Below are 15431 nucleotides of genomic sequence, written 5' to 3' on the forward strand. Positions count from 1 at the left end.
AGTGACGTTCTCTCCAGGAGGCAGGATTATGAGAACCTTTTACTCTCTTTATGGGACCCTTCTGACATATCTGATTTTTTTGGCCGTGTCTAAGGCATATGGAAGTTCTCGGGCCATGGACTGAACCCGTGCCACAGCAATGACCCAAGTCGCTGCAGTGACAACACTGGATCCTTAACCTGCTGTGCCATAAGAGAACTCCCTTTTTTTTTTTTAAGTAGGTATTTTTGCTCTATGTTTGAACACTTTCTTAATAAACTGTTGAGGGGAAAGTGGGCATTACTTTTATAATCTTAAAAAACACAATATAAATATTAAAATAAATAGGTAAATAAAGGAGTGTTGTTTAAAACTGATTCTGTTTTGCTGATACTGCTGATTCCCCAGTTAAAGATGCCACATCTGGTCACAAGATGTATGGAATCTCTCATTCTCCTGGCTCCACCACAGCCTGGAGAAAAAAGAAGAAATCTGAAAACCACCCAGCTCTTTTGCTCATTCCAATCTCCCCAAACAAATGATGACTAATTCTGTTTCCCAGCCACCTTGAAGCTGGAGAGAATGAATACCCAAGAGAGGTGTATGCATGTCAACCTGTCCATGGAGAGCAGAGCTTATGAAGCAATGTTCTGTGTGTTTAGCTCACTAAAAAATTTTTATTTTAATTTTTAAAGGATTCCTCAAAGGCTGATAATTATTCACTAAGCTGAAGAATGGGGTCAAGGGCCTGAGGACTCTCTCAAGACACAGAGACCCCTGGAGTGCCTGACCCACCTCCCTATCTTGAATTCTCTAAGCCCAGACCCTGGCACCTCAACAAACTTAAGTAGTTTTTTCATCATTTTTTATTAAAGTGTGGTAATCATACAGAAACTGTATACATTTTAAGTAGATTTTTATAAAGACCCTAAGCTCAAGGATAAATCTTACCCTTTTACAACAGCTTTTTTCTTTTCCTTTGGCTTTGCCTAATCAGAGGTGAAAAGTAGCTGAGCTAATCCATCTCCCTGGAAGTCTGGACTAAGGTGTATGTTTGTTGCAGGTGGTGGGCACTGTTTCCCAACCCCAAGAGGTGCTTCCAAGTCAGATGCCAATACTTCATGTCTCAGAGAACAGGGGCTGAGATTACCTCAGTCTTCTCCCAAAGAAAGCTCTCCAGTTGCCAAGAATAAAGATGGAAGGATCTCTACTAGACTATAAGCTCAGTGAGGGCCAGAAGTGTGCCCGTCTGTTCATCAATATAAACACAGTGCCAGGTACATAGTAGGTACTCAATAAATATTTATTAAAACAAATGCTGGAGTTCCCGTCATGGCGCAGTGGTTAACGAATCCGACTAGGAACCATGAGGTTGCGGGTTCGGTCCCTGCCCTTGCTCAGTGGGTTAACAATCCGGCGTTGCCGTGAGCTGTGGTGTAGGTTGCAGACGCAGCTCAGATCCTGCATTGCTGTGGCTCTGGCGTAGGCCGGCGGCTACAGCTCCGAGTGGACCCCTAGCCTGGGAACCTCCATATGCCGCAGGAGCGGCCCAAGAAATAGCAAAAAGACAAAAAATAAAAAATAAAAAAAAGACAAAAAAAAAAAAAAAGTGCTGATTGACTGGAATAGAAAAGGTGAAGATAGACCCTGGAAACCAGGCCACAAAGCAGAAACCCTAATGGCTGGGAAAGGGCTACTGCTAACGCAGAGAGTGTCTTATTGCCAATTAGAAAAAGACAGTTCATGGAGTTCCCATTGTGACTCAGTGGATTAAGGACCTGACATAGTGTCCATGAGGAGGTAGGTTCAATCCCTGGTCTCACTCAGTGGGTTAAGGGTCTGGCATTGCCGAAAGCTGTGGTGTAGGTCACAGATGCAGCTCTGATCCAGTGTTGCCGTGGCTGTGGCACAGACCCTCGCTGCAGCTCCAATTTCACCCCTAGCTGGGAACTTCCATGTGCCACAGGTACAGCCCTAAAAAGAAAGGGAAAAGACAGATCTTTCTTCCTACAGATACTCCTCCACACCAGACAAAGTGCTTGGTGAGCAGGGATTGGACTGGGTTTCAGGCCCCACCTCTCAGCCAAGTGTCCTTGTATAGGGGACAACTTGCACAGCCATACAGATGGCCTTGCATTGGTATCTCTATTGAAAATACAAATCGGGTAGACAGTCCCTTGCCAAGCTTCTAAGCAGATGCCCAGTTTGTCTACAGGAAAGGCTGACTTGAAGTAAAAGGCTAGAAAAACTTTCCTCTAGTCAATAAATGCTATGGACTAATTATAGGAACATGTAGTCCCAAACCCTGCATCATCTAAAAAGGAAATGTGGAATTTCCCCCTGCCCACTTTAACTCCCTCCATATTCCTAAGCAAGAGCAAAGCAGATGGGAAAAGGAAAAGAAAGAACATCTCATTTCACACCAGAGACTATCCTTTTCCTATGGAAACAGTTACACAAGCTTCATACCCAAACACCTCAAGAATGACTTCATCTGTGCAACTTCTGGTGTATAGGCATCATCTCTTGCCTAGACTACGGCAATGGCCCCTCACTGGTCTCACTGCTTCTCCTCCTCTACCCACAATCTATCCTCCACATTCTAGGAGGAAGGATCTTTCTAAAGGAAAAAACTGATCATGTACTCTCCCTGCTTAAAATCTCTAACTAGACATAGAATAAAATGCAAGGCCCTCGATGGCCCTATTCTAGCCAATCTCTCCCAGTTGTTGTAACATTCTCTACCTCCCTCACTTTGTTCTTGCCTACCTGCTTTGTTATAGTTCCTTCCCCATTTTTCTCTTTTAATTCTCCAAACCTGTTTTTCCTGCCCCCAGGACCTTTGCACTTGCTGCTTCCCAGGCCTGCATTCTCTTCTCCAGCTTTTCACAATATTCAGCTGTCAACTTAGAGAAGCTTTTCCTGATCTATTATCAGAAATTATAACACCCCTCCCCCTTCATTCTCTATTCTATTACTGGTGGGTTGTCAGGGGTTTTTTTGGTTGGTTGGTTGCTTGGTTTTGTTTATTTGTTTTGGTAATGGTTACTATTATCTGAATTCATCTTGTTTACTAGTTAACCTTTTTATTGCCAGTCTCCCTGCCTTCCCTTATGCCCCTACACATACCCCCACACCAGCACACATAAGAATATAAGCTTATTTCCTACTCTATCTCTAATATCTAGAACACAATAGAAGCTTAATAAATACTTTTTTAAGCATTACAATAATTACAATTGTAAGGCTCTTAACAGTTTGCAAAGTATACTTGCATTCACTGCCTTATTTAACCTTAAAAACAGCCACATTAGGCAGGTAGCACAATGCTCATTTTACAGATGAGGAAACAGATTCAGAGAGGCCAAGCAGCTTAACAAAGATCACACAGCAAGAAAGTACTTATTTTGCACTCAGACTCAGGTTTTCTCCCTCCAAGTCCAGAGTTCTTCTCTCAATATATGGTTAACATCTGACAGGGCTTCCCACTCAGTGAGCAAAAGCTTTACAATAACCAATGAAAAAGAAAGTTATTTGTAAGACTGAGTTAAGCTCCAAGGCAAAAGAGAATATAAAGCTATGAAATCATTTTGGAAATCATCAAAATAGAAAATTATGTAAAATGAGCCTCCTCTGAAGTCCACGGAGGGAGAAGCTGCAAGGCGTCCAGATGTCATATCTTAAGTTGATCTGTGCTTATAGAATTCCCCAATTCAAATGAAGGATGGGGAACTTGGGAGTAGAAAAATATGGAGAAAGATGAAAAGCGCTGTATCTCTACCCAAGAGTGGCAGAAAGGAACTATGACTAATAGGGAAAATTCACTGTAGGAAACTAACCACATGCTACAGAAGGATCAAATTTCTCACCCTTCAGACCAGAAAGTTAAAGGCATAACAACAAAATCATGTTTAAAACTATCTTCTCAGACCAGCTCAAAGAGGATGAGAGTAAAGAAAATCTCTGAGAGGATAAAGTGAAGTGGTCTTTGGGGAAAGGGAGCTGTGTGGATAAGAGGAAATACGTTCCATTATATTTATAGTGCTTTATATGTGTCCATACCACATATTCAAAAAGTTAACTAAATTATAAACATTAAAATGAAGAGAATGACAGGGTTCAGGAAGCAGTTTCAACAGGTCAGGTCTTCAGATCCCAGCCTTCCTATCAGATTTCATCCTTTCCACCTCAAACAAAGGTAAGCAGTCAGATATAATCTTCCCTCTTCAGAGCATGACAGGTAGGAAGTTCTTCCTTTGGTCTCACTCAGATCTAAGACATTTCCCCTTCAAGTCCTGGAGCCAGAGAGCTGAAAAGAACCATCTTCTCTATAATCCCCATCTTATAGATGAGACCCAGAGACGGAAGAGATTTTCTCAAGGTCCATCAACTAGTGAGTAGCAAAATGGGTGCTTGAATGCAGACTCCCAGTCTCCCAGAGCTGTGCTCCTTGTGTGCTGTCAAGGATCCCTCTCTGTTCAATACCCAGAAGACCCAAACACCAACAGCTAATATGCAGTTTAAGACCATGAGCCCACCTGGCCATTCTCTAAAGACTCTGCTTTGCTATACTGCATCTACTTTCTGCCTCTGACCATTCCGAGGCAGGTAGCCAATGGTTCTCACCTGGAGGCAGGACCATTCCCCCAAAGGGAATGCAAAATCTGTGGGGCAATGTCATCAAAACTAAGAAGCACTACCAGCATCTAGTGGGCAGGGGCCAGGGGACATCTGCAATGGAGGGGACAGTCCACACTGAGACATGCCCCATCCAAAATGCCCTGTAAGGTGGCCCCACCCTGTCATCTCTGCATCAGTCTCTCCTACCCTTCAAAAGCTGAATGTCCACAGGGTAGTAGGAGCCCTGACAAAAGCTAGCTAAATTTTATCAGAGATAACTACAACAATAAGCAATATTTGATGGATTTTGCAGCAAAATACTGTCACAAACATCCTTATGACCCTAGAAAAAGGACACAGCTGTTCGAACTCAACAAAGAGACTGAGGTACTGAGGGGCTAAGTCAGTTGCCAGAGCCATGCTAAAATCTGACAAGGCTGATACTCATTAACTGAGTCTCCCAAATCCATAATTCCAAACACTGCCATCTTTAAAATAAACTGGGCTGAAGGAAATTTAAACTACCAATAAAAGTCACCCATGGACCAATCCCGTGCCTCAGTGGCCTCGCTGGGATGACAGAATGCATCTTCCAGACTGTCCAGAAGGCATATTGCGTCTGGATAGATCTCACCTTGGTTAAGGCTGTAGTTTTCAGATCAGATTTCATAGTTCAGTAAAATCGACTCCCCAGAAATGTAAAGGGGCATCTATAAAAGGTGGCCAACATTGCAAAGGGCATTAGGTAGGAAAAACTACCCTTGTTGTTTAAGAAAGGGTATTTGCGCGCACACACACACACACACACACACACACACACCCCAGAAAGGAAAAACATAATTTAGAATAAAGGTCAGGCCATTAATTACATACATACATACAGTGAGCTTTATGGAGAAATTCGTACATCATCCTTAGATTTTCCAAGTTGCTGCAGAATGGGAGACACTTCAAGGACTCACAGTTTTCCAGGGACCTTTAGGACAACCTCATTGTGACAAGGAGACCTGTGGCCTTTGGACTCACTGTGCTGGCTGCAGTCCCTAGCCTTGCTGAAGCCAAACCACCGAGAGAACCACAAAGGTGGCTGAGTATGGTGACAGCAGAAAGGAGCAGCAGGGCACTCCCACAGCCTCAGCTGGAGCTCTCCCTCCCACAAGGAGCCATGTGTCAGTGGTCCTCACCCACGTGAGAAGGGAGGAGAGCAGAAGGGGGAGGAGGAGGTGTTGCTCAGACTGGGTCCGGCTCTCCTACCCTTCCCCCTCCTCCCTTTTCTCCAGCCACCCTCAGAATTCTGAGCAGTCTGCACGTCAGCTTTATAAACACAGGGAAAAGTGAATGCGGCCTTTAAGCTGCCTTCCCAGGATCAAGGGATGTGTTACAAGTTTCGCTGGCCTCCCTGTTGTTCAGAGTACTTCTGAAAGACAGTGCTTACATTGGGCTCCATATTTAAGAGATATTAATAATTTGGAAGTTTTCAGTGGGCTGCAGACTCGAAAATGGTCCTCCATTTGGGAAGTTTTCCCAAAAAAATATTGCTCTAGGAGAAACTCTAGCCTGGCCAGTAAGATTGGTTAAATCCACCCTAGAGATGAATTATGTGGAAGATTTGACAGCCAGATGGCTTTCAAAACGTTGATAAGCTGAAGTGTGGCAGGAAAAACAGACCAGAAAGTAAGAGAACAAGTCCTCTAAAGCATAAAGGAAGAATCTAGCATGAGAATGCCTAACAGCAAAAACAAACACCTTCACATATACCACCACTGCTCAACCCAAACCCACGATAAGTGAGATCTTTTCCTACTGAGCCTGGCACACAGCCTCAGAATCCTTCTCAACACAGCCCCACAGCAGCCACTTCCAATCCATCACTTTTGGCACTCAGTTGGGGATTGTTCTATCCCAAAGCAAGAGCTCTCTCCTCAAAAGAGCAGAAATGGCACAGGAGATATAAACTTTTCCCCATCCCTGATTTAGGAATACATGAAAGCAGTCTTCACATCATAGAAATGTTACCATGGGAATAAGCTTAGACTTATTCTGGTTGTTCCAAAGGATAGAGGTATCATACAGTTCTATTCAAGGAAGATTTTTCCAACAAAGCTTTCCAACAATGGGACAGTCTGATTTACGAGGTGGTCAGTGCCTTGCTACAGAAAGTTCTACTCAGAAGCCTCAAAGATTCCTGCCTAGGGTAGGCATTCAGGAAAATTCTGTTATTTTAAGTAGGACTTGAGGTTTAGATATAATATGCATATACTGAACATCTAATGTGTGGCAGGGGTTGGCACACAGACTACCATGATGAATATTGTGAGCCCATTTACAGAAGGGGACAATGTGGTGGATCAAGAATTCAAATCCCTGTCTCCCCACACCAAATGCTGCCTGGCCCCTCTGCCCTTGCCTCTTTTAGCTGCAAATGAATACCAAGACAAGGCCTCCTCTGAAGCTAACTGGTCCTCAGACAGTACCTATGTTGGCTGTTTTTTCCTCCCTAAAGATGCTGCCCAGTTATGTGATGGCCCCACTTCTGCTGCTCTAAAAATGTTCCAGTCCAGGGCCAAAGCTCCCTCACTGCTGGACAGCTGGCATCTTGTTTGCTCATTCTATTCCCAAACAAAGGGGCACAGATGGAATCTTTGATGTTGCACTTAGTATCTCAGTCCTAAAATCCCAGGCACTTACACTCTTTGGTATCAGGCATTTGTGGCTTCTGTTCCAATGCAAAAGTTCCTAAAACAGGGTGACAACTGAATCAATCACTGGCTTGCCAGATGATCAGCTAATTGTTAGCTTCGAGGTCCTGGATAAAGAGAAAGTTTCAGTGAAAGAAAGGAAAAAAGATAGTTTGAACTTCTCCTTTCTTCTTGGGGGTCCTGCTGCAGCAATGAGAAGGTCGGATTCAGATTCCTGGCGATTCTTTCTCATACCCCAACCCCCACTGTCTCCAGTCCCACCTTGTCTCACCCTCTGTCACAGCATCTGCCTTGTTCCCCAGCGTCTGGGTCCTATCTCTGACTTACCCAACCCCACTGCGAGGGCGTGCTTTTTGCACTCTCCTAGGGCACTACCCAGTACCCCCATCCCACACTTGACACTTCCACCTGGATAGACCTCACCTGCCTGGGTATCCTCTTGCCCCAGTGGAGCTGGGGACCCTACCCCCAGAGGGTAGAATTCTAAGCACTCCTGTTATAGCCCCACCTGACCTCCTCCTGCTACAGTTAACCAGACCACCATGGACCATGCCTCCAGCAATGGCTGCCACTTTCCTGAGTGTACTTCCAAATGCTCTCTAAAGTTACCTCCCTGATCTTATTAAGGAACCAGATCACACTCATATTTGTAATTCTATTTCCTTATATATGCCCAATATCTCCCGACTGGGAGAATCTCAATCTCCCAATCAGAATTTTTTGATTCCCACTTGCCCACATCAAACATATACATGCTGCCTAAAATCCTTCCTGGTGATGCCAGCCCTTTCCTATCTCTCTTTTTACACTCAATGTTGGTACAGCAAAATCAGTCCCTTACTTATACTATTATCTTCTTCACTGCCTAATGAAGCAATTTAGCACATCAGACATTCTCATCGCCACTAAGTACTTGCTTCCCCTTCCAACTAGTTTATAAATGTCAGTGGACAAAAATATTCTATTTCACCTTGCACCTGCTCAGTGCCTGGCCAGCAGAGCTTTGGAGACCTTCTTTGGAGAGAGCCTTCCCCACCAACAGTGGTAGGATGCTACTGGTAGAGTTGTGTTGTTAACCCCATGTCATGACTGGTTCAGGAACTGCCTAAGCTGGACCACTCTGAGTCTCTTCCCAGAGGTACTGAAGTGAAGGAGAAGGAAAGAAGGCAAATGAGAGAGAGGGAGCAAGAGAGACAATCTTTCCATGTGTTCACTCCAGCTGAAACATGAAGTTAAAAGCTCTGGGCAACCACTGTCTACCTGTCACGTACAAGCATCAGAAACAGTCAGTCTGCTACGAAGAAGGATTGAAGCAGATGTACAGACAGAAGCCAAAATGAGAGATAGTACACTAATTAACATCTAGAACAAACCAGGGCTCCTGAGCACCCCATTCTTGGTCCCAGGCCATCCTGAAGCCAAATGTATTTCCCCACCTGGGTTCCACAGATCATCTTGCATCTTTCCAAAAAACTCCACTTTCACCACCACCGGCTTCAGCTGGCTTTTGTTGTTGTAACCAAAAGTTCTAATTAAAGAGAGAACACATGTTAGGTGTTTAGTCAGTCCTTGCCCATTGATTGAATACATTCGTGATTTCTCACCTCATACAAGTTAAATAACACTGGTGAATCTCTCTAGCAGTTCTCATTAGGTGCTTTGAAACAAGGACATGTAACTTGATAATTTTTCTATTGGCTATAGTCATGCTTAACAACAAAATACCATAGTCATACTCAGACCAGCTTGAACGCTAACACCCACATGAACCTACATGCACATCGCTTCGATTACACAAAACAGGCACTTGGTGCATTTTGCTCCCTTCCTGGGTCTTTTGTGCCAAAAACCAGAAAACAATGAAAAACAAATCGAAGTTATACTCAGGAGCCTGAATGACACCTCTGTGATGGCACTTGGCAGTAATATACCCTGAGCAAAGCTTCTACATCTGAGCCACATTCAATAAAACACTGCCACTGTGCCACCTGTTCCAGGCGGCTGGGAGTGTAGTCCTTATCCAGGACTCTCTGGACACTCCAAGCAGCATCTCTCAAAGGATGCTTGTTCTAGAACAAGGATCTGCAAACTACAATCCATGGGTTGAATATGGCCCACAGCCTGTTTTTGTAAAAAAAAAAAAAAAAAAAAAAAAAAAAAGTTTTATTGGAGCATAGCCATGGCCATTCACTTCTCTATTGTCCATAGCTCCTTTTGCCCTCAAGAGTAGAGCTGAGTAGTTGAGACAGAAAGCATATGGCCCGCAAAGCCTGAAATGTTTACTATCTGGCCTTTTACAAAAAGTTTGAATATCAAGAAGATGCCAATAGATAGACTATTTTTTAAAAATAGTACTTCATGGAGTGCCCGTTGTGGCACAGGGGAAACGAATCCAACTAGTATCCATGAGGATGAGGGTTCGATCCCTGGCCTCGCTCACTGGGTTAAGGATCTGGCGTTGCCATAAGCTGTGGTGTAGGCCACAGACATGGCTTGGATCTAGCATTGCTGTGGCTGTGGTGTAAGTCAGCAGCTGTAGCTCCAATTCCACCCTTAGCCTGGGAACTTCCATATGCTGCAAGTGCTGCCCTAAAAAAAAAGCAGAAAAATAAAAAATAAAAATAAAAATAGTACTTCAGTTAATGAGTTCTGGTTAAATAATTTCTTTTTAAAAAAAAAACAGGACTTATCAGAGCCTTTAATATGAAGATGTACACTATGACACTCTTGGGAAGGAACACACTAGAATGCTTCCCATGCTTATTTGAACAAACAGCCCTTTTTACAGTGGATATCTTGAGAGACTGGTGTTCTAGCAAAAGAGATGATAATAACCCAGCTCCACCTGTCTCATAGGGCTTTTATGAAGGCCAAATGCAACAATGATATGAGTGAGATGAGCAAACCACAGGCAAATGAGAATTATACCTTCAGCCCAGTAACTTAAAGGCATTTCCTCTCCATTTCCCACCAGCCAATCTGAGGAAAGACACAAATGGCTTCAAGGAGTCGACTGTTTCCAATTACCTGCTGATTCTGAAGCTCTCACTAGCCTCCATAACAAAGTACACTATTGGAAGCTTAATGGGAAGGGCTGCTAAGAGATTCGATTTGTTTCCATTAAAGAACATCAATTAATCTCGATTCTGGATGGGAGACAGGCACTTCTCCTCTGGAAGTTTTGAGTAGCTCCCCACACTACAGAAGTGACATGGGCTCCAAATAGACTGTTTCCTCATACAAAGACCTTTTACTAGCCATGGGATTCTGATGGGGACAGATGCTTCTGTGAGAGGAACATCTGCTCTCCCCCCACAACAGAGTCCTCGTCATACTCCATATGTACATGCCCCATGCTTCCCCACATGACACCTACAGCACCAACTGGATTTTATCACCAAGCATTACCCAAGGGTGCCCGGGCAAGGGGAAACAGCTCTTTGAGATGCAAGACCTCTCTACTTCTGACTCAGATGCAAGGAAGTGCCCAGGGAAAGCCGAAAAGGTCAGGTAGGGACTGGCCAGGGCCCCAGATTATGAAACAACAATGACGTTACACTGAGATGTCATGCTATTTACAAATGGATGTCACCACTTCCTTTTCCAAAACAAGAAGTGGGAAGTGTGCCCAAGGGGATAGAGGGAAGAAAGTGGAAAGGGAGACAGATATATGGAAACACCATCCCCCATCCCCCCACCCACCATCCTGTAATCCTAACCCTCTCCAGGCAGTTTAAATGGCACCTGCCCATCTTCTCCCCTACCATACAGACACCAGCATCTTCCAGATGACAAGGAGTCACTGGAAGTCCCAAGAGATCAACCCTTCCTAGAATCCCCACAATTCACAAATACTACTTCTATCTGTGGAAGAAAGGCCATAAGTAACAGCAAGTCTTCTTTTCTTTTTTTCCAGGGCTGCACTCTTGGCATATGGAAGTTCCCAGGCTAGGGGTCGAATTGGAACTGCAGCTGACAGCCTGCACCACAGCCACAGCAACACCAGATCAGGGCCACATCTGCGACCTACACCACAGCTCGCGAAAGCACCGGATCCTCAACCCACTGAGCGAGGCCAGGTATCGAACCCATGTCATCATGTATACTAGTCAGGTTGGCAACTGCTGAGCCACAACGGGAACTCCAATGGTAAATCTTTAAAAAAAGAGATTAGGGAAAGGTAAAAAGAAAATAACAGGCAAAGGATGACTCAATTAAGGGGTACACTGAGGCAACTGCAGTACAAACATAAAATTGCTGCCAGATGGCCTGTACCATGGAGAGCCAGTCACACTAGAAATACTCAGGCCAGCAGGGCATTTCCTAAGTGATAAGCCTGAGGCCCCATGCAGGGAGGGGCTTGCTCTGTAAGGAAGTGGAGTTGGAGGACGTCCCTAAGGATTCTGAAGTCCTGGGTTGGACAGTTTCAGTCTGAGAACCTAAGAGGTTCACTCAAGCAGGGTGAGGGTCTAGTAGACCCTATCTCAGAGTCAGGCAGTCAACCAATAAGCCCACAGTGAGCCCCACTCCCATGACTCTAAGCAGCCATCAGATGCTGAGCTAACAGCCTTGACCATCCTCTGCTTTTGGTGAAATTCTTGCCATTTCTACCACCAGATACCAGAGCTTCCTAAGAAGATTCAGTTCTTCTCCATCTCACTCAGGCCCCAGAAGCTGACAGAGGTTCTAAAGCTGGTACCTGGAACCTCTGGAGAAGAAGGTGCTTCCAGTGAAACTCAGGCTTCCAAGAAGAAGCTGCCCAGCTTGGGAGCCACCTGAGAGCAAGACTATCCCAACCACCTCCATCTGGTCTCTCTACACCTGGCCCCCACCACATCTCCTCAGAGCAGGAAAGGTCAGCCAGCTCCCCAACCAGATGAGACCACTAGGCAGACACCTGCAGGACTGTGCTGGGGAAGGGGAAGCTGCTGTTTGCATGGCTCCAGAACAGCCCCACAGTGTGATAGTTACAGGATGAAGATTTGGGTCACTATAAGGAAACCCATCAGAAGCCTTGGAATAGTTCAAAAGAAAAGCTAGAGCTGTTTGCTAAGAGGCAAGCAATGCAGCTGGTAGCACACGAGCCACAGTTATGCATTAGGTGCAGCTGCAAAAGCACCTCTGCTCCCCCAACCCTATTCCAACCTTCACCTGTGGCCCCCAGCTGCCCGCCCTACCGATGGGGAGAAGACCAAGAGACATCCAGGACTGCACCTTCAGGATATCTCTGACTGTGCTGGCCATTTTGATGTGGCCTTGAAAGCAAACTCTGCCTGCCATCCTGGTCATGCCTGCTCCTAAGCGTGAGGCATCCTCTAAAGAGTTAGCTCTGGGAGGAAAATCTCAACTTGATGTAAATGGTGGTGCAGTTTGCATTCCCGTCCCATCCCACGTTGTCTTGGCACCTAGGACAAGTCTTTCCTGAGACAAAGACTTCATCTCAGCTCCAGGTGCTCTGAAGATGTCTATTCCTCTTTGAGGTACCCCGCCCAACCCACCTCCTAGAAGTGAAATCCAAGTAAACTGCAAAGGCTGTATTTTAAGTCAGACCATCCCAAACATGATATGCCCTCCAAAGGCAGGGAAAATTAATCAGGGACTTTTATATAATGAAAATAAAGTTCAGCGACATTTTTATTAAAATCAACACTACCACCACCACTACAGCAGGGGTCCTAACTCCACTCCCTCTGGGGTCCTGGGGGATCAGGTGAACTAGCAGCGCAGGCGAGGCTAAGGGGATGAGGACGGTGGCCAAGTGAGACCTCAAACACTGTGCAAGGAAAGGCTCTGGCACTTAGCCCCATCTCGTGCTGCCACGTGGGAACACAGGCCCAGCACTGCCAGACCTTCTGACTTTTTAAAAAGGTGCTAGAAGTCCAGAATTTATGTGAAATCTCCTTGTTTTTACTTGTTGGCATCTAATTCACATTTTTCAAAGACACGGTACAAGCCAAATCAAACACATCTGAGGGCTGGATCTGGCCTGTGTGCCGTCAGTTTGCAAGCTCTGCATAAAAGTTCAGCTTAAACAAATTACCAGAATGTGCAAAACAGATCCTTCCCAATCACCCCCTCCATCTCTGAGAAATGAGGCAGGGGTCAGGAGTGGTGCTGCAGGCAAGATGAGCTTCAGGGATGAAGCACGGCCAGTGACATGTGTTGTCCAATTTGCTTGGTGAGCACTGGAAATTTACATTTCCATTTTGACAGAGTCTCAGCAAAATGGCTGCCTCCTCAGCGTGTCATGCTTTCCTCTATCAGAAACCAAGATTTCTTTTTTTTTTTTTCTTCTTTTTTTACTTCTGTTAAGGAAATTATCTTCTACTGGGCTGCAGAAGGCAGAATCACAGGATTGGCAAAGCCCTTGTGTGTCACCTAGAACAAACCTCCCTCTGATGCCTAAATCCCCTGACAATCTTTTCCTAGGACATGTCATCCAGCTTCAAATGCCTCCTACACCAGGGAGCTCGAGGCTTCCTGAGGCTGTCTGCCTGTCTTTTCAAGACAGCTCTAATTGTTAGGAAGGTCTTCCAGACACTAGACTTCCATAAACTCAGCCCAAAATCAGATTAGGTTTTTTTGGCAGCTGCCTCCCTGTGACTCATACCAAACTTAATGTCAACGGGAACCTAAAGTCTTTTTCACAAGTCCTCGGCCAGCTGGGTTCTTAGACAGAAGGGCAAGTTTTACACTTTGTACCTTATTAAATTTCAGCCCACCTACATGTTGCAATGAGGTGGCCATCCATTCACAGTTACAGATCTTTGTTAGTGTCCCTGATTCTCTGAGGAGGACTTTGATCCTACCTCTGCCCCACAGAGGGTTGGAGCCGAGGGCTCTGCACTTAATCGATAACACAGAAGGCACTGAGGCATTTGCAATCTACCTTCTTCAAAGCCTGGGGTCCTAACTCTAGGGTTGCTGGAAATATTTTAGAGGATTGAATGAGGGTTGGTCCATTCCTTCACATCAAACACCTCAAATGCTCACAGAATCCAAGCAGGTAACAAAAATGAGTGAAGTGGTTGAGGTGGGCCCTAGAACAAAGTGGAGCCCATGCCACAATTGGAAGGGGGCAATTTTTGCCTCTGTCTGAGAATGAGGGCCCCAAATTTCTAGATCTTCCCATTCATAAGAAGTGCCAGAAATCTGGAATTTTTTAAATGTAAACCCTCTTGATTTTTTAAAAGACTTTCTTAATTTTTAAATGTTGAGAATTAATTCACTTTTGTAAATGTTCCAAAGGCCACTAGTGGGTGTAAGTTTGCCTGCAAGCTGCCAGTTCTGCTGTAGATACTCTAAACCTCATTCTTGGACCATATCAAGCCCTCCAAACCTGGGGAAGCATAGTAACAGAGTGTGGCCTACGTTCCAGGCACTGAGCTAAATACTGAGTATGAATTATCTCATTTAATCTTCATAAGAGTCCAACAAGGTGCCCATTTTACGGAGGTACAAGCTGAGGCATAGAGAGAATGCCCAAGATAGGTATTATTGTTCCTATTTTACAGTGGTACAGAGAGATGAGCCTCAGAGAGGTTAAACAATTTGTCTACAATTAAAAAGCATCACAGGTAGAACCTGAGCCCAGATCTACTAGACTCCCAAGCCTGCCGTGTTACTCTTGTAGTTGTGATTATTAATAACAACAGCCAACACGAGCCCTTACTATGTGCCAGGCACTGCATGGAAGGCTTTACATGCATTATCTCATTTAACTCCTAAATAACTCCTTAAGATTGGATTATTATCTTCACTTTACAGATGAGGAAACTGAGGCTCAAAGAGATGGAAAGACTTTCCCAAAGTCACACAGCTAGAAAATAGTAGAGCTGGGCTGAAAACCTCAGGCAGTTCAATACCAACAACCATGTCCATCACTAAGCCTGCTTTCCCTGGTTTTCTAACTTTCTCTAAATGGATAGGCACGCTCACGTTCTTATTTGAATATGCAATTAAAACACTGAACAGGGTAGAACATTTTGGTAGGCCACTAGAGACTGAACCTAGTCTGACAACAGTCCATGCAATAATCAGCACATATTCAGACTACTATGAACCCATCCAATGATGCTCTCTGGTTATCCTGTGTTTAGGGAATTCGTACAGGAAAGGCAGAAAAAAGTGTAG

The 15431-nt window shown here is 44.8% G+C and overlaps 1 protein-coding gene across 1 annotated transcript in view; it reads right to left on the minus strand.

Annotated features, from left to right (window-relative positions):
• Window positions 1-15431, minus strand: part of SRGAP3 (SLIT-ROBO Rho GTPase activating protein 3) — a 392297-nt gene that overhangs the window by 240213 nt on the left and 136653 nt on the right. The window contains 1 exon segment of the mRNA XM_021071097.1: window positions 8735-8826. Within this exon segment, the coding sequence (XP_020926756.1) occupies window positions 8735-8826 (92 nt within the window).

The sequence above is a fragment of the Sus scrofa genome, chromosome 13 (genome assembly GCF_000003025.6).
Source record: "Sus scrofa isolate TJ Tabasco breed Duroc chromosome 13, Sscrofa11.1, whole genome shotgun sequence".
Classification (NCBI taxonomy): domain Eukaryota; kingdom Metazoa; phylum Chordata; class Mammalia; order Artiodactyla; family Suidae; genus Sus; species Sus scrofa.